The 19,047-nt window shown below is 37.8% G+C and overlaps 1 protein-coding gene across 21 annotated transcripts in view; it reads left to right on the top strand.

Annotated features, from left to right (window-relative positions):
* The window catches only part of ptprk (protein tyrosine phosphatase receptor type K), a 103,949-nt gene that overhangs the window by 81,946 nt on the left and 2,956 nt on the right, over nt 1-19,047 (top strand). For 2 of the 21 annotated variants that reach the window (XM_019346084.2, XM_019346080.2), the window contains 20 exons: nt 2,406-2,435; nt 5,152-5,312; nt 5,879-5,914; nt 8,386-8,397; nt 9,005-9,192; nt 9,625-9,724; nt 10,525-10,670; nt 11,797-11,814; nt 12,390-12,426; nt 12,566-12,663; nt 13,030-13,146; nt 13,426-13,580; nt 13,705-13,840; nt 14,986-15,135; nt 15,834-16,007; nt 16,840-16,857; nt 17,473-17,604; nt 17,883-18,008; nt 18,472-18,635; nt 18,795-18,930. In XM_019346084.2, the coding sequence (XP_019201629.1) occupies nt 2,406-2,435; nt 5,152-5,312; nt 5,879-5,914; nt 8,386-8,397; nt 9,005-9,192; nt 9,625-9,724; nt 10,525-10,670; nt 11,797-11,814; nt 12,390-12,426; nt 12,566-12,663; nt 13,030-13,146; nt 13,426-13,580; nt 13,705-13,840; nt 14,986-15,135; nt 15,834-16,007; nt 16,840-16,857; nt 17,473-17,604; nt 17,883-18,008; nt 18,472-18,635; nt 18,795-18,930 (2,134 nt within the window). The remainder of the gene's footprint in view (nt 1-2,405; nt 2,436-5,151; nt 5,313-5,878; nt 5,915-8,385; nt 8,398-9,004; nt 9,193-9,624; nt 9,725-10,524; nt 10,671-11,796; nt 11,815-12,389; nt 12,427-12,565; nt 12,664-13,029; nt 13,147-13,425; nt 13,581-13,704; nt 13,841-14,985; nt 15,136-15,833; nt 16,008-16,839; nt 16,858-17,472; nt 17,605-17,882; nt 18,009-18,471; nt 18,636-18,794; nt 18,931-19,047) is intronic. The other 19 variants (XM_013272033.3, XM_013272032.3, XM_019346087.2 and 16 more) reach the window with 19 other exon arrangements.

The raw sequence follows: 19,047 nt of genomic DNA, 5'->3' as shown, positions 1-19,047 counted from the left end.
TAGAAGCAGCAAAGCTGAGGTCCGTTCTGCACAAAGGTGGAGATTTTGGTGAAGTAGACTGAAGAAAAGATGCTTGCTGAAATGGTTTTGTGCATTTATAGTTGTGCTGTTATTTTTTTAAAGGGAAATGTAAACAGATTCATGCATTATCTAACCTTTTACTTGTACAGCACAATAGCTCTGATAAGAATCAGAGACCAGAGACGTGTCGGTGTAGCAGTTTGGCCTGTATTGTTAATTTGGTGCAGAGCTCCACTATGTGGTGGATAGTCACAGTTACAGCCTGAGCATGCTTTACAATAGGTACATCTTTACGGTAGATGAAGACAGAAGTAAGAATAAAGCTCTGATAGATTTTGTAGAAAATCGTATTCATGGAATATGCATGTATAGCTGCCTTGCGTTTATGAAATATCATTGTTTTATTCCCACTTTTCCACATTCACTACGAGTAAAACATATGTATATGTATATAACAACATCAGTATTGCTGCAGTCGTATTATAATCTCAAGACATTTTTGAAAACTAGTAAAATATGACGATAATCAGAACCTTAATGAAATAAATGAATCCCTGAATATGATTTTTACCATTTCAATAACAGCGTTGGAAAGTTGGAAAAGCAGTGAGAAGAAACAGCGTTTTAATATAACCTTCTTAGTCTTGGATCCACTCTGAAGCTCCATTAGGCTAAATTTTGTTTGACTACTTTTGGGAGAATGTGTGCTCATGTGTATGTGTTTGCATCTGCATTTATAATTTATGTAAATGCGCCAGCATGCATATAATAATTAATATATTTTTTTCTGTGATTTTAACCTTTTACTTAGAATAGTTGAGGGAGTGCACACTCGAAAAAGAATAATTAGAAATAATTAAGAATAATTAATTTCCACTAACACAAAACCTGAAAATTCGGTAAAACTATTCACATAAATCGTTTGGCTTGCCTATTAGTTACTATGACTCATCATCAATTTAAGAAAACGTCTCAGGAGATTTTGCTTTCCTCTGAAAAAATTGAAGGACTGCATCTTGGCACAAGCCTTAAGAGAGCAACCAGGAAGAGTCTCTGTTACAGCCAATCATAATTGCACTCAGCAAATCAAAAACAGTTACAGACATTAAATCACAGCCAGTAATGATCTCTCATCATCAGAGAACTTTGCTCTTGTGGCTCCTGACCTCCATATTTTCCTTCTAATTTGCGTAATGAATTAATGCGAGCCAGCGTCCATGCTGCAGCTTTAGTGTGAAAGTGCAATTGAAAGTGATGATCAGAGGAGTTGAGCTTAAAGTGTAGGGTAGATGGTCCATTTGAAATGTGTTTTGCAGAAGCTACTACCACTGTGTTTTGCAGGGTGTTTATTTTTGTCACATCTAACAGTATTTGAAACACTGTGTGCACTCAGGGGCTTGATTGCTGTTACTCATTTAACTTTTTTCATCCCTTGAGTATTGGATTGGATTTATGTGCTATTGTTGGGGCTTTGAAGCTAAAGTGAAGTTATGCATTTCAAATAAATATGCTTGATAGTATAAATAAGGCTGTTTATACAAGGAGTGCAAGAGCTCCTGTATGTTTTAGCAGCTTGAATCACAACACAAAGACAGCACACTGAGGTCCCATTTACAACACACACAAATAATTTGTGGCAACAACTTAAAGTGACATGTTCATTCTGGTATTTTTACACACATTTCTACTGGAAGTTTGACGAGTTATGCATCATTAGTGCTGTAGATTTTTGTGATTTTTTTTTTTTTTAATTTAATAGTTTTCTCTTCCATAAAGGTTTCTGGGGAGATCAATCTTCATTGTCATTAAACCTTTACGACTTTGAACAATAATACTGCATCTTTAAAATAGTGGGACATGATGACATTGCAGTGACATCATGCTTGCTTTACAGGAAGCGAGCTGCCTGGTTTTACAGATTGGATAGCTTTGTGTTAGTTTTCACCGAGTATTTTGTAGGAGTGCGTAAAAAAAAGATCATTGGCTGATTAGGGTTAAATCTCTAATTGGGCCATCGGGTTAGAGTAAAAAGTAAAGTTTTAAAATACTGCATGAATATTTGTAAATGGCACAAAAAATAAAAAAAAGAGAAAAGAAAGGCTGCATGTTGATAGGTTGATATTGGTGAGTTGTTATTCAAGTTTCGTAGCTTGTTTTGTACTATTTATTTAGCGTTAGCCTTTGGTTCTTACTTCTTTTTCTTTTCTTAGTAAGAATTAGGTACTCTAGCTAATATGGCACCCCTTGCATGACCCTCAAGTTTTAGCAATCAAAGGGTGTTTCTTCTGTTTTTGTTGTTACTGGTTGAGACAGGACAGTTTTGTCCTAATTTGCATATTCCCTTGTGTCTCACTCTTTGCTTTCTGATTGGCTCACAACCCCAGGAGGACCTACTATTCATACTCTTATTACCTGTAAGTAAACAACCAATCAACAACCAGCTCATCCAGCTGCTGTTATCTTATTGGGCGAATTATTAGTGGCTAGTTGTTGTTATTTTTAAAGATGCAGTATACTTTTTTCAAGACAAAACACATTTTCAGCTCTGACCAACCAGCCAAAGTCATCCTCATTGACGCCTCACCAGGGAGGGGGTCAGTTCACTTTCATGTCAATCTGTTCAGGATTTCAATTAATTCCTTCTTGTTTAAATGATTTTGATATTTTTAAAATATCGAAAATGTCTTTCTTGTTTTTTTAACCAAGAGAATGTTGATGATTTCCTGCCTAAAACGTCCAAGCAATGAATGAGTGCAAGAATTTATTTGAAGGACTGAACTGAGAGTGAATTGATCTCAGCCCTGGTGTCCTCTACATGCTCCAAAGTTGCTCTGAAGCAGGCTTAAGAAGGCCAAAGTTGGCCATAAACCAGACCCAAGCAGGCCAGAGTGGGACGGCACAGGCCTGAGCGTGTTATTTGAAAAAAGAATGCTGCACTTGTGACTTGTAGCTCTTTGTGTGCATGTAGTCATGTGATCATCCATCCGCCCATCAAGTCACAGGTATCATGGTAAAGCTCTGCTGCACATGTTCAGTGTCTCTCTCTCTCTCGTCAGTGGATCGGAACTAGTTGGTTTCCTATTTGGGATATGTGGTCTATGATTTTGTGGGTTGTTCCTATGATGGTTTTTTCTTCTTTTTTGGTTTACGTCTTTCTCTACCCAGGCCATTACGGGCTCTGACCAAGATGGATCATGAATCAGTTATTTGTACAGCCTCAGATATTTTAATTTACACTCATTGCTTCTTTTTATTCACAATCACCAGACAAAAAATCAAGATGTGCTGAGCATCAATGCAGGAGTGTACCTTAACATTCCCGTGGAGTAGTTTAATGAAACATTTCTTTCTAAACTAGGACGACTGCTTTGCTGAATTTTTTTGAACTTCCTACAACCACTGCTTTTTACTGTTTACCATTAAGTAGCAGTTTTCTAATATTACATCTATTCAAACATATTATCAGGAACAAGATTTTGGTTCTACAGTGTCTCCTTTTTTCCTAACATAGCTAGTCTAAGCCATCCATTTATTCCAGTTAGGAAGTTAGACGTGTTCCTCATCAGTGAAGACATTCTGCCTGGTGTCTTTGAATTCATTTGCAATTTTAGTAATTAGGAGTGTTCATTAGATATTCATGCATTTTTATGAATTCATACAGAACTTCAAATTAATTCACAGTTCAAGTATGAAAATCAGAAAATAATGACAATGTTAAAAAGAAAAAGTAGTTCAGTAGAGATCCATTCTAGGTCCGGTCTCAGCTTCACCTTTCTTTTTCTTTCTCACTCTCCTTCCTTCTTATATATACAACATATTGAGAAAGTACTCAGCATGTGGTGGTTTATATAGTATGCAAATATTATAATTCAATGACAAACACACACACACACACAAGTAGCTACATTTGGTCAATAGTTCAGTTTGTTTCTACTGAGTGTGTGTGTGTGATCTCAGAGGTGAAGATGGTGTAAGTTGGGGTCAAGAGGTAAAATATGCACAATAAACAGCATGCTTTCTATCAGTCAGAGCTGTACATTGCATCAGTTTGACAGCAATCAAAATCTGATTGGTAGCCAAAAAAATGCACAAGATGTTATCGCCCTGCCTACAGGCTCTCTGTGTTTCAGCTGCAGAGATTTTCTTGTATACTGCACAGAAATTTAATAACTAAGAGCTGTTGTCTTAACTGATGTGCATCTATGGCTCTGGGTACATAATGTTCCTGCATGATGTGTCATGCTCGACATATTAAGTCCTTAAAAGTGTTTTCCTGCAACTTTGTATGTTGAAAACACCAAAAGATTAAATATGAAAATGATTTGATGTTGATATCTATTTAATCAGGCACCAGACTCATGATAAAAAGCAATTTCTCATTATTTTTTTTTCAAATTGTGAAAGCAATACCATTTAATCCTAAAATTCACAACCACTGGTAAAGATGCATCAGAGATTAAAAATCAGTGTCCCACTCTCATAATTACTCACTGACTATTTGTGACACAACTAGTTCAAGTTCTCCTATTTACATGGTGATAACTGTTGGTTGGTAAATGTTTTTCCTTAAGGGTTCTGTGCATTGTAGCTCAATCCTTGCTTCTGTTTTAGTGGGATTCACCCGATCTTTGCTGTCAGATGAAAACCAAAGAATTCATACATTAAAAAAAATATAGAATTAGTTTCTATTATTATAATCCTAGTAAAAGTTCATAAACATACAAAAATAGGTTCATACAAGTAAAAATGGAGGGAACGGTAAAGTTCAGAGGCTTTCATCTGACAGCTGGAAGCTACAAAAAAGATCTTCCTTGGTTTGAATTAGATGCTGCAGTATTTTCCCTTTGCTGAGCCTGTTAAATGCTGCCATATACAAAAAAGCCTCTCCTCTACCTTCCTTGCTTGCTTGTTTTCTTCTCTTTCCTTCTTCTCTTTTTTCTTCTCCCTGCCTTTCTTCTTTTCTCCCATTTCCTTATTGTTGCTTTCAAACTCTGCATCTTGAGTCAGCAGCCCCAGCCAAAAAGTGATCCAGCTGCTAGATTCTCTCATTCTTGCTGTGGCTTCAGGCTAGCTCATGTTTGTGTATTTATTTGCACAATTCCTGACTGTCTGTCTGTCTCCCTCTAACAGGAAACTGGCTAAGAAACGCAAAGATGCCATTGGAACAACACGGCAGGAAATGACACACATGGTGAACGCTATGGACCGCAGCTATGCTGACCAGAGCACTCTGCATGGCGAGGACCCCATGGCTGTGACATTTATGGACTCTCACAACTACAACAACAGATGTAGGTTCATAAAATCAATTATAATTAAGGTTTTACAAACAAAAAACCCTTAATTAAATGGCTAGCCCTAAGTCTTACATTGTGTTTTCCTATCCATCTTCTGTCCACACTGATTAGAGATGAATCTTTGCAAAGATCATGGTTATTTTTTATCAACAGCCAAGCTCCTGTTCAGAAGCTGCAACTAAAATTATTAATGCAATTAGTTAATATCTTAGTAATCAAGTATTTTTATGCAATTGTCACTTTTATAACAATAAACAGAAAAATAATTAGTCATTTGTTTGCCAAACAAGGATCTAACCTGCATTTTTTTTTTTGCCTGGAAAAAGACTTAAATGATGGATCAAAGTCATATCTAAATCATTGCTAGTTAAGGTTCTGTCTGTAAATCAATTCACGACACCTCACAGTGAAAGCAGAACAGCATAAATGTAGAACTCATACATGACAGTGATGAAATGGTAAGGTCTTGCCAGAATTTGTGATTTGTCTCAGTTGTCCTCGTCTATGCTTTAGTAAATCTGAAATTTCAATATGTTTCCTGGCCGTGTTTCCTCCTGCAGTGCCCAACGATCCTCTGGTTCCTACTGCTGTGTTAGGTGAGACTTCTAGTGTGGTTGGATATGTCACATGTATCACCTCTAGTGATCACCTACCATCATCAAATAGACCTTGCGCTTATAACCCTAGCACGTATTATCCCGTCTGTTTTGTGTCCATAACTGAAGTCTATAGCTAGAGCTGTTGGATATAGTCAAACGTCTGTTATAGTGACCTTTGACATTAATCAAAAGTATGGCTTTCTTGGATGTTTTTGGAGCATTAGAAGGTTTTTAATACTCAAAAGACGACAAAAAACGACAAAAAAATCAAGGAAAATTTAAAGAGGTATAACAGATTAGAATATGTGAAGTTGGCAAAGCTTTATGTTCATCTTTTATATTTTTCTGCCAACTCTCTGTGTAGAACATGTCTGGTATTAAAAAAAAAAAACCTCCAACAGCTAAGCGCTTCATCTGTCATCCTGCGTTTTCCCTTTGGTTCAGTCATTCCCAATTCCAGCCATGGTTTCTGTTTCCTGCTGCGAGTTATTGATATTCACAGTAATTGCCATCATTCTCCCTTAGAGACCTCATTATTTCCACAGTTTTGAGTTGTTTTAAGGCGTGCCATTTTGTCTCCCAAAAATGACAGAAAAGAAGGCTTAAAAGGAGGAAGACAATTTGTCATGTTGCCACAGCAAAATGACTGCTGATTAAATCTGTGACAACACTGAACAACTTAGTGCCTGCAGCCTTGTCTCTCTGGCAGAAGTTTTTCTGTGCAATGGATCTAGAAGTCTACTTGAGTATCTACCATCTGTGTTATTCCCTGGACTTGTTTTGTGCTGAAGTCCTGCTCTGAGTGTCTGAATCGTGAAATCTGTAGCTTTTGGCTAGTTGGATGTTTCTTTAGCTTCAATGTTGCAGTGCAATGTGTTTATCTGTAGTTGAGTCTAGTGTTGATGTGGAGTTCTGAAATACCCTTAAGGGGTTCACAAACCACAGTGCCACCAAACTGTGTTAATTAACTGTTCCATAGCCTCTAATTTGGAGTGAAGGCTGCAGTTACAATCTGTCTTGGCCAATCACTTCACAGAGGAAGAAGAACTAGCAGGAAGTAACAAATTAAGAGGCGGTGTCGGGTCAAGTTTACTGTTAATTGCCGTGACGAGGGCTTAACAAACCTTTAACAATCAGTAATGAGCTAACATGTCCTCAGAGCAGAGAAAAGCATCCGTTGGATGAAATAAACAGTGTCAGTTAATAAACAGTGGTGAAGATGAAATCAGCCGCTTCTGCTCCAACCCTGAGCTACTGCATTATTTAACCTGTCAGTCTGTGCATTACAACTGTCAAGTCGCATTTTAACCACAGCGCACTTTGAAGTTCTGCAACTGTTTAACCCCAGTAATAACCTCCAAATGAACTACCTCCTAAAATGTACAAGTTTCAAAATCCAAATAAAATTAAATCAGAGGGGCTGTATATATACCACAACCATTCCTAGAGTGTAAAAAGCCCAGTGTGAAAATCTTTGATGTTAATCTAAACCTTCTATAACAACTCTCATCAGTTCACATTTCCTCTTTTCTCATTACAATGATGTGATATCGACCTAGTGATTTGGTTGTATTGTACAAAAGCTTAAAAGCTTTACTTTGCCACCTGCTAGTCACTGCTCCATTTGAACCTTTCCTCCACCATTGATGAGATAAAAGGCACATTCCTGATTAAAAACAGGTCATATAAACAAATAAAAACAATAACAATAAATAAAACAAATAAATAACTCACACGGGCTTATAATATTAGTTCAATTTAACCTCTCACCATATATGGCCCACATCTTGACGTGCACAAGGTGGGCAGAAAAACACACTTTGGGAATCACTCACGTGTATTTTCAGCTGCTCCCTTTTGGCCACTACAGCAGATGGATCCACTTGTTTGATTTGGCATCCTTCCTATTTATGGAGGCTCGTGACCCTCCGAGGCTTGGTCTGTCTCACCTCCCAGTCTCAAACCAGGGATCTTTTGCATGTGAGGTGAATGTGTTAACGACTACACCACAGAGACATTTTTGGGAAGCACTCCTATAGCTCTTGATTGCTTATTGGGGATTGAGTTACTTATTTTATTCCCCATTTAAAAAACAGATGTTTTACTTCTTTAAATATATTTGCAGTGTGTTTGAAAGGTTTAGAACAGCAGAATGCAACAAATGTTTTAATCTGCTGTGAATGTGGTTGTTTATTGTGAACTAAAAGGCACTGCAGTGAACATCCACCTCACAATTCATTTTAAGATATTCCTCATTTTTTTCAGTTTCTGCGTCTTGTGGCCATTTTTGGTCCTTTTTGTATGACATCATCAACAAATTCTCTGTATCCATCTCATCCATCGTGGAAAGTCCTTATAAACAAATCCAAACTGTTAAACTAACCTGTAGTCTCGCTAACAAATCCACTTATCCTTCAGTCTGACTAGCCCTTTTTGCTCTTTTCTTTTCCTGCTGCTTTGACATGTAGTTCCAATCACAGGTGAGTATAAACTGAGAAAATAAAGTGGATAATGTTTGATTTGATTTGAGGAAATGCACTGTTTTCTTTTTGTAAGGTAGAAACTAGAACAGATTTGGGAAGATTGGGAAAGCTTTGTTGCGTTTGTACAGATCAGTGCAAGTAGCTTTCCACACATAAGATAAGATAAGATAAGATAAGATAAGATAAGATAAGATAAGATGGCCTTTATTAGTCCCACAGGTGGGAAATTTGTTTTGTTACAGCAAAAGTGCAAAGTTATGTAGCAGAAATTAGAAAACACTGGAATGCAATAAAATACAATAAAATAAAATAAAATACTATATACAATAGAATAAAATAGAATAGAATAATATATACAATAGAATAAAATAGAAATACAAATACTATATACAACTGAGTAGGAAAATACAAAAACACAACTTCGTCAGAAGAAGAATTGCACATGTGCAGTTTCAAGGTACAAATAAATGTTTACATGTTTTGTTATCTATCTTACCCATTTTGGGGGTCATAAAATAAAATATTAATGAAGATAAAATAAAATGAAAGGAAGATATTTTGCGAATTATCAATTAACCATACCTTATTTTGTCTCCTCCTGTAGATGAGAACCACACTGGCTCTGCAGCCGAGAACAGCAGGCTTCTAGATGTTCCTCGGTATCACTGTGAAGGAACTGAATCTCCGTATCAGACAGGACAGCTCCACCCAGCCATCAGAGTGGCCGATCTCCTGCAGCACATCAACCTAATGAAAACATCTGACAGCTATGGCTTCAAGGAGGAATATGAAGTAAGATTATTATCTGTACTGTTGACACTAGAGCTTGTAATATTAATTACAGAAGAGGCAAAAGTATTATTAGTAGCAGGAAATGATGTATTTTAATGTGGAGGCTGACACAGAAGTATTATTTTTAAAATCAATACTGCTCTATTTAATGTTTTGGCCTCACATTAAAATGAAAAAATGACTACCAGGTCTAAATTGCCTCTTAATTTGAGGGTACCTTCTGCTCTATCGACTGAACGATCAATGAGACACAAGCCATTTTTATGGTCATTTTATTTTAATGTCTAATAAGAATTTGCTAGTTGAATCAAACCAGTCGAACAAAACAAGCACCTAAGTACCACTTTCTTCTCAGAGATTTGCAATAGTACAGTAGTGTTATTTTTAAGGATCCATGACATCTAATTTTATTTTTTATTACTTCGTGTGTTGTTGGTGATACAGAGCTTCTTTGAGGGCCAGTCGGCCTCCTGGGACGTGGCCAAGAAGGAGCAGAATCGTACCAAAAACCGCTACGGGAATATCATAGCATGTAAGCAAGACATCTGCGTTACTACATTTTAAGTCATAGAGCTTTACAGAAAGAAGAGAAGAAGAAACTGGGAGCAGAAGTAAGTGTACAGCCCACAGAGTTAAAAGGGCTAAAATCAAGACAGGACCAAAGAAAAACCACCTTTGTAAGCAACAACAAAAGAATCAATGGGCAACATCTTCAAAAGCTCAATCACCTCTTCAGCCTCTGCCTTGACTCTAAGACCCTTCCTTATGTTCCTTTCTGAGTCCCCAGACTCAGAAAAATTGAGTTACAAAATGGTCTCATGCTATTTACTTGCATACGTACATACATGTTACATATAATCTATTGTTTGTATTAAATCATGTACAATAATGAATAAAACAATACAAAGAGGTTGCTGCACCAAAAATCTTCTGCCTTTCACAGTTTCACTTCCATTCAGTGAGTAGTTAGCGAGGACTGGCAGACAAGTGTTTTCTTGCAAAGTACAGATGACTATAGCAATCTGCTAGCAACCAAAGAAATCGCAAGGTTTTTGATACAGAACTGTAAACCTACTGACTAAAAACAACCTCGGACTCACCATCCGATTTTCCTAGCAAGGAGTCCTAACCGAATTATTTTATTAAATCCTTATTAAATCCCAAATACACACGGAATAAAAAAATAGAAAGCCAAAACACGAAATTCAGAAAAACAGCAAACCGTGAAAACCTTGAAATAATAATTCTTTAACAACAAATCAGTAATAACCTTTCTTACCCCGTCTGTTTCTGCTGCTCTCTCACACACTGTTTTACATTGTCTTTTCTTAGATGACCATTCAAGGGTTATTCTGCAGCCCATAGAAGACGACCCATCCTCCGACTACATCAACGCCAACTACATCGATGTAAGTGGAAACGCATCGAATGCTACTATTGGCTCCCAACGAAACCAACGAAACCACACTCCCTCGCTCGTATGTCAGGCCTCTATACCTTGATTGCGTCTACCAGTCATTCATCATACCATTTTATGCATCCAGCCATGCAGAAAACATGTCATACATGCAGTACATGTGTCTGTCTCAGGTGTCAGTCCTGTTGTCTTTCTTTCAAGTTTCCCCATCAATTCACCTGTCCGTCCAGAACTGAATAAGTTACCTGATTTATATGTACGACATAGCAGATTTTAAGTCATCATTTGGATTTAGCGGACTCCTTTTCCAGAAGACCAGAAAGAAATCCATTTAAAGGAGTGACTTTAAGAACTGACAGTGCTAGTTAGTGAGCTTTAGAGGTGATGGTCAGCAGGTTTTGTTACTGTTGGATGGAACCAGCAGTTTTGTGCATTTTAGTAGTTTTTTAGGCTATGCTGATCTAAGCTGAGCTAAGCTAAGCTAATCAGGTTTCTAGCATTTTTCTTGACTTGAGTCACTTTTAACTGTTCAACAAACCTATTCAGCTGCCTTAAACATCTATATACAATTCATTTTCCATCTTTTGCTTCATCTATTACTTGCCTATTGTTTCTACATTCACCAATGACACAGTCTTCATCAGTTCATCCACTTTCTGTCATCTCTCAACAATCATCTGCACACTAGTCACTACGACTCACATTGTGCTTTTTTAATGCTAGTATGCTTATCATAAGCTCCACTGTATTATAATTTACTGTCATTAAAACTCTTGCATGCATTCTACCACTCACATTAAGCTAGAATTAGAATGAATAGAGTGGGCACTCCCTAATCTTTGTTGGCACAACAAAGGCAGCTGTCACACAATTTGGACTGCACCCAAAAGATGGAGAAAGCTGGAACATCAGTATGTGATGGTGGTTAAATGAGATTGTGATATGCCAGCTTTCTGAGTCTTTTTGGTTCTATTGTGCTCTCCGTGGAAGATGGTCAAATTCCATTAGGGAGTGTCCTTTCTATTTAGTCTAATTTGGAGTTTTAGATCACATTTTTTTCTGCATGTCCTGATCAAACTTCCATTATGTCAATGCAGCTTTTCTTTTTTCTGATTGACACTCACTGACATTGTTGTGCTTTCTTTCTTTCTTCCACTCGTTCTTTCTGCCTGTGGCTTGGGCTGTAGATTTGGCTGTACAGGGATGTAAGTATCACTGTGGTCTCGTTCATAAATGCCCCTGAACATTTACACCTGCTCACCTGTACATCCATGAACCAGTCCTTATGCATCAAGACATGATGTGTATCCATTTTGAGATGCTGGGGCATCCTTTGCATGACTGATCGCACTTCATCTTGGCCACCAACCACCATCTTTGCATCTCACTGTTTGGTGTCAATTTGCATATGCATATTCACCACTTGTGTCTTAATTGCTTTAATGACAACTTAATAAGTGGTTGTCATAGCCCTGGGCACACCTGGCAGTTGTTGTAGATGTCAAGTAGTAGTTTTTAAGTGGAAAGGAAAAATGATGAGATGACCAACTTTGCACATTTTAACATGAATTCAGCAGTATGCAGCGCAACTCAAGTATGCAGTCAGCTAAAAAAAGAATTTCATCAGTCTGTCAGAATTTTTCTCCTGTTGTAGATGAAAGTGAGGTAGCAAGGTAGTTTAGTGTAGAAAGTTATCATTTCCAGCCGTGATAAAAGGTTTTAGAATTTGACACAATTATGTTACCAGCTCATATTAAGGACTGTGGTGTTCTGTTTGCAGGGGTACCAAAGACCAAGTCACTACATTGCTACACAGGGTAAGATGCTGCACCACTCTCAATTACATGCTGGAATTCTGTATTACTGCTGTTTTATAGGATAGCAACTGTTTCATCACAAATTGTAACCATACTTACAGCAGAATAAAGTGAAAGTATACTCTGCATCTATGCGTAGGTCCTGTTCATGAGACAGTGTATGACTTCTGGAGGATGGTTTGGCAGGAACAGTCAGCCTGCATTGTGATGGTAACCAATCTGGTGGAGGTTGGAAGGGTAAGTTGCTCGTTTTTCTACATTCAGTTGATCTCAGATGGTAACTTTATTAAAATTACTATTACTTAGTCAAAATTATCCAAATTTAATTTTTTTAAATTCAGCAATGTCCACTGCATTTACACATGCTATTGCAAATACCTGTATATGTACAGTTAGGTAGGAACATTGCAAGAATGTTAGTGTGATGTCTCTGTCAACAATCCTGTAAAATATACTCTTTAAATTATGTATAACATATTTGGTTTAAAAGTGGCATTTTTCATATTGGCATTATATTAAATATTATTATGCAAGAAAAAAAAGCTGTATTTGCTCCTTGATTTAAGCTTGTCTTTATTGTTTCATGACTTTTTTTCTTTCTAGGTTAAGTGCTATAAATACTGGCCAGATGATGCTGAGGTGTATGGAGACTTCAAGGTGACTTTTGTGGAGGTTGAACCACTCGCTGAGTATGTGGTTCGCACATTTACACTGGAGAGGGTGAGTAAAACGTGTTATAATCTAGCAAAAATTAATATTTTGTATTCATTTTGCATTTTGCTTGGATGTAATTTATACAAAAAAATCAGGTAGAGGTGTAGCTGCACTTCTAGCTGTAGTTTGGTTGACACAGACTTGTTTGGTTTTGTTTATCGTCCTCCTTGTAGCTTCAACAAAACCAGTTAATAAGTTTGAGACATATCTAGAAAGGGTGTTTATAGAATAAACACGTTTCATGAAATTTTACTTAAAGATGTTTTTTTTTTTGTCTTTACTCAGCGTGGTTTCAATGAGGTCCGCGAAGTCAAGCAGTTCCACTTCACAGGCTGGCCTGATCATGGAGTTCCATATCATGCCACAGGACTTCTTTCCTTCATCCGCAGAGTTAAAATGTCTAATCCACCTTCTGCTGGGCCAATTGTGGTCCACTGCAGGTATAAAAATGAATTATTAGAAAATAAACATGCATAGTCAAAACAAAATGTTTTCTCTCCCAATGACGGACATAGAGAAAGATCTATAAATTTAAAATTTGTGTTCTTCACTTTCTGTCTGCAGTGCTGGAGCAGGGCGCACAGGATGTTTCATAGTCATTGACATCATGTTGGACATGGCAGAGAGAGAAGGAGTGGTCGACATCTACAACTGTGTGAAGGCTCTTCGCTCCAGGAGGATCAACATGGTACAGACTGAGGTGACTGCATTACCCATCCTCCATCTGCATCCACATCTTTAGAATAGATGTAGGGAAAACTTGACTTCAAACTCAGCCATCAGCATGGTACGGGCTGAGGTGACAAGGTTTTATGTAGTTATCTATTTTCCATGCATGCATGAAAATATCACCTCATTAAGTTCAATTCGTCAGCTTTCACTTCTGTGAATGTAACACTGACAATAAGTAAAAGTCATACATAATTTTCATATTTAAAGCTTGCTCTGGCGCCCTCTTGTGTTAGTAAAAAAAATCACTATCATGTTGAACTGTTCTTTGAGGAAGCACATTCATCTATCGCTGCATGGGTGTATCCGATTTGCCTGAATTTGTGGTTGTTAAACATGGAAATTTTTTAATACATAGAATAATAATTGTAGAATAATAGAAGCATAAATGAGTTAGTTCTAAACAGAATATAGATAATATAGGCCGTATATGCATCCAAACAAAGAGGATCCTTCTTTGACTGTAGTGGTTATTATTCTTTAAATTAATATTTTTGTAATGTTTTTCCTATTAAAAAGACCACAAATAGTAATTCAGATCATATATATAAACTATCAAGCAGTGCAGTAACAACAGAGCAAAAGTAATTTCAAGCTTCATGGTTCAGACCAGCCTGTAGGTCAGAGCATAAAGCAAACTTTTAAAAGTTTATTAAATTCTTTGTCATACTTGGAAGCTTGTGACTCACAGAATGCAGGTCGATGCAATCTTTCATGGACACATTTCATGTCCAACTTAAGAATTCTGCACTATTGTCCTGTAACAGAGTAACAATTTAACAGCTTATAAGACCCATCTTGTTACAAAGTACATTCAGAGCCGTTCACCAAAGCAGGTCAGTCTGTGTCCCATCATTGAATTGAAGCTGGCATCATTTGCTTGAAAGATCTAAAAACACAACTGCCCGTATGGACTGACTCACAGGTGAAGTAAACCTAACCAACAGTCATCACGTCATCCATCCCTCCACCTCTCATCAGTCTTCACTCACCCACAGTGTGTGCATCACTTTCAGCTGTTTGTCTTATACAAAGTTGTGTTTCTTATTTTTCTAATGGTAAAATATGAATGTGTAGAATATGTGATAATATGTGTATTATAATATATGTCTTCAGGAGCAGTACATATTCATTCACGACGCCATACTAGAGGCTTGTCTTTGTGGAGAAACAGCCATACCGGTCTGCGAGTTCAAAGCAGCTTATTATGAGCTGATCCGCATCGACTCCCAGACCAACTCTTCCCATCTGAAGGATGAGTTCCAGGTAAAATCAAACTGTAATCTGTTACTTTGCGCCCAGAGTTTCCAAAGTGGAGCTTGTAGGCCAGTGTCAGCCTGTGGTAAAGCAGCACAGAGGGCTCTTCAGAGTCTTCAGAGTCTGAGCGCGCTCTTCATTTACAATTGTTCTGTTCTGTTCCTGGCATCGCAGCAGACTAAATCTTCCTAACACTGACAATTATAGCTGCTGTCAAGAGAGGTCACCTCACTAATTGTTAAAAAAGTACTAATAAAACCCACAAACGAGTACTGAAATATTAAATGGAACTCAGTAATCAAAACTTTAACAATTCCTACTTTATGTCCTAAAATGAAATCTCCTCTAACCCCTTCTGATGTGTAATTCTTTTTACAATATGGGCATTAAGACATTTGCTGTGTATTTTTACATCAAGAGGAACCACTTGCTGTTGTCATCTGCTACTCCTGGATGTAAAGAATGGGTTTTAACACACAAAAAATATAATTACGTGGAGTTTCTGGATACTCAAACTCATCACCTTCTTTCACTGTAGTGCTAAACCTTGTGACCTTGAGTTCCATAAACCCAATATTTTTAATGCACACAAGTTTTTCTTTCCCACCAGCTTGGCTTTTAGGTCTGTTTCTATCTTCATGGAGCCCTTCTTTGAATCTTCAGACACTGTTAATTAACGTACATCATACATTTCTCTCTCTGTCCAGACATTAAACTCAGTGACTCCTCAGCCACAGCCAGAAGACTGCAGCATTGCGTTGTTGCCTAGAAACCAAGATAAGAACCGCTTTATGGATGGCCTTCCTCCAGATAGATGCCTTCCCTTCCTCATCACAATAGATGGAGAAAGCAGCAACTACATCAACGCTGCTCTGATGGATGTAAGTCAATAATGTGTTACTGGAACACGCTGTAAGGTTGTGTTATTTTCAACACATCAAGCAAGAGTAGTTTGGGACATTTCACACTGTGTGTAGATGTGCAAAAAGACTTTCAGCAGAACCAGCTGATGTGTTACTCTTACCACAATTTCTGTATATTTAATGCCAATTATATAAAGACTAGATTTAACACTCAGTGTCCCAAACTGCAGTCACATTTTTGTTGAAAATGATACAGACTTTTATGAAGGTACATTGAAATGATGATGAAGATAAACATGTCACACAACACTTAAACTTACTAACATATAACACACACACACACACACACACACACACACACACACACACACACACACACACACACTCCCTTCCTTCTTTGTGTGATGCTGTGTTTGTGGTTTTAGCAGCAGAAGGCTAGAGACAAATCCAGCCTCTAAAAAGACCACTAGCTTTTCTCTGGCCACCATTCAAACATTGTTTGTTTGCAACTGTTGACATTGCCTCAACGCGTTGCCCATTTACCGTGACTTGAAAAGAAAGTCATTGAGTAGGTAGAAATTTTGAGGTAAGGTTTTAAGGTAAGGTCATTAGAAGGTTATGATCAGTTTTGTGAGCAAAGATATAGTGAAAAAAAGATAGTAAGGGGTGGGCTGTAGGTATGTGAGTAGTTTCCTGATAATGTGTGAACATTTGCATGTTGTGGGAACAAACCTGGCTTCTCTCCAACAAAGCTGTTGGACAAAATACTGTAAAATTTCTAGAGTTCAGTCAAGTTTTAGGCGTTTACCTTAAAGTTTAGTTACTCACCTCTGGCCTCTCTCTAACCAAGCTGTCAGAAGAGTTCCAGGTAATGGGATTTTACTTCAAGTCTCCAATACTGGATTTGTTTCATGGCTTCAGTGTTGTTCTGCCACCAGATTCATTTTTGTGAACGACATCCACGCCCTAAATCCTAAACCTGTGCCCAACCCTCACATTAGATTCTCTGTCACCAAGCAGTCACACCTGCGTCACACATTTGGCTGTACATTTTCATTCAAGCCGAAGTGGGTTCAGTTCACATTCAGACCAGTTAGTTCTTGATTCTTTTTTTATGTGAACTTTGAAGAAGTTTGTCTTCCTGAGCTAACTGAAAATGAAGTTAACTGACCCCATCAAATGTAGTTTTTGCTGTATGTGTAGTGCATGTTCCCAACCCTCACAGTTAATAGACCCACTGCATGATCGTCAAACCAAAGTCACCTTTTAACTATGCTTGCTTTCCCATGTCTCACATACTGTGCAGCTCTACTCTGCTGTTTGTGTTTTAATGTGCACATGTGAGAAAGAAATGTACTGTGGGACAGTCAAAATTAAGATGTTTTAAAAAATAAAAAACAACAGTTTAATAATGCTTGATTGAATCATTAAGAGTGTCTTCTTTGTCGGTGATCGCTTTTGTTGTGTCTCTCCTTCTCTTCAGAGCTACAGACAGCCTGCTGCATTCATCGTTACCCAGCATCCTTTGCCCAACACTGTCAAAGACTTTTGGCGCCTAGTTTACGACTATGGATGTACCAGTCTGGTGATGCTAAATGAGATTGACCTGGCTCAGGTATTTTACATAAAGTTCTGCTGTGTTTCTTACCATAGCATTGTGTCCTTTTTACAGTAATCATGGATTTGTTATATAAGATTAGCTTATTTAGAGCTAATAAACTTGTAAAGGAAAGATGGAAAAAAGCAATCCTGCAGTGTTTCATTTCATTTTAAGAATTTTTTGTCCCTCTGGACAAAAAACGGTCAGGGATTTTTTATTTTTTTTGCATTTGTCTCTATTTTTTCTGAAATTGTTACAGTGTTTTTCTAAATGCTGTAATTGTTCTCTCTCAGGGTTGTCCTCAGTACTGGCCAGAGGAGGGCATGCTGCGTTACGGTCCCGTCCAGGTGGAATGTATGTCGTGCTCGATGGAATGTGATGTTATCAGCCGGCTCTTCAGAGTCTGCAACCTCACCAGGGTGGGCAGTCAGAATCATACTACGTTTCTATCATTATTTATTTATTGTTTTATTTCACCTTTATTTATACAGGTAAATCTCATTGAATCAATCTCATACAATGTGTTATTTTCAAGGGCGACCTGTTTTAAATAGCCATACAAAAATACAGCATGTTAAAATGCACTATAGTCATTAAAATTCGTATAACCAATTAACTGAAAAAATACATACTGGGAAAATTAGCTGGAAAAATGCATACCTATTTACAGTGTAAAAGATGGATGTGACCATGTGATATCACCTGTGGGTCTGACACTGAGCCAAAGGTTTTAAAACTCCTCTAAAATAGTTTGGCCTGACATGTCAACATTGGAGCCTATCAGAATTGACTCACTTTTGGATCTAGCCTCAAGTGGCATTTGAGGATCTGCAGTTTTTGACATGGCTTAATCGGTTTTTCTGATTCTGTCTCTTATTCTAGCCTCAGGAAGGCTATCTGATGGTTCGTCAGTTCCAGTACCTGGGATGGTCTGGGCACAGAGAAGTCCCCGCGTCCAAACGCTCTTTCCTCAAACTGGTCCTTCAGGTTGACCAGTGGCAGCGTGAAGGGGAGGAGGGAGAGGGAAGAACCATTGTGCACTGCCTGTGAGTGCACACAAATCAAAGAGCACAGTTGCTTTCTCTTCTTTTACCATTTAAATCAAAATCATCAGCCCTGCACAAGAGTTGGAAAAACCCCAAATTAAATATTAAATTGTGCTTTTTGCGACGTATCATCGTGTATTCTGTTATGTTTGTTTGTAGAAATGGAGGTGGGCGTAGCGGAGTATTCTGTGCCAGCAGTATCGTGTGCGAGATGGCCAAGAGACAGAGTGTGGTTGATGTTTTCCACGCCGTAAAGACCTTGAGGAATAGCAAACCTAACATGGTGGATACTCCGGTGAGTTAACCATAAACACCTTATGCAAAGTGAGAAAGCTCATGAAAGCATTATGTTGTTATTACATTTTATACACATAATAATACAAACGTTAGTCAAACAGTGAATGTGTGACAG

This window comes from Oreochromis niloticus, linkage group LG15, assembly GCF_001858045.2.
Source record: "Oreochromis niloticus isolate F11D_XX linkage group LG15, O_niloticus_UMD_NMBU, whole genome shotgun sequence".
NCBI classification, from domain to species: domain Eukaryota; kingdom Metazoa; phylum Chordata; class Actinopteri; order Cichliformes; family Cichlidae; genus Oreochromis; species Oreochromis niloticus.
This window is presented reverse-complemented; position numbering and strand designations above follow the sequence as displayed.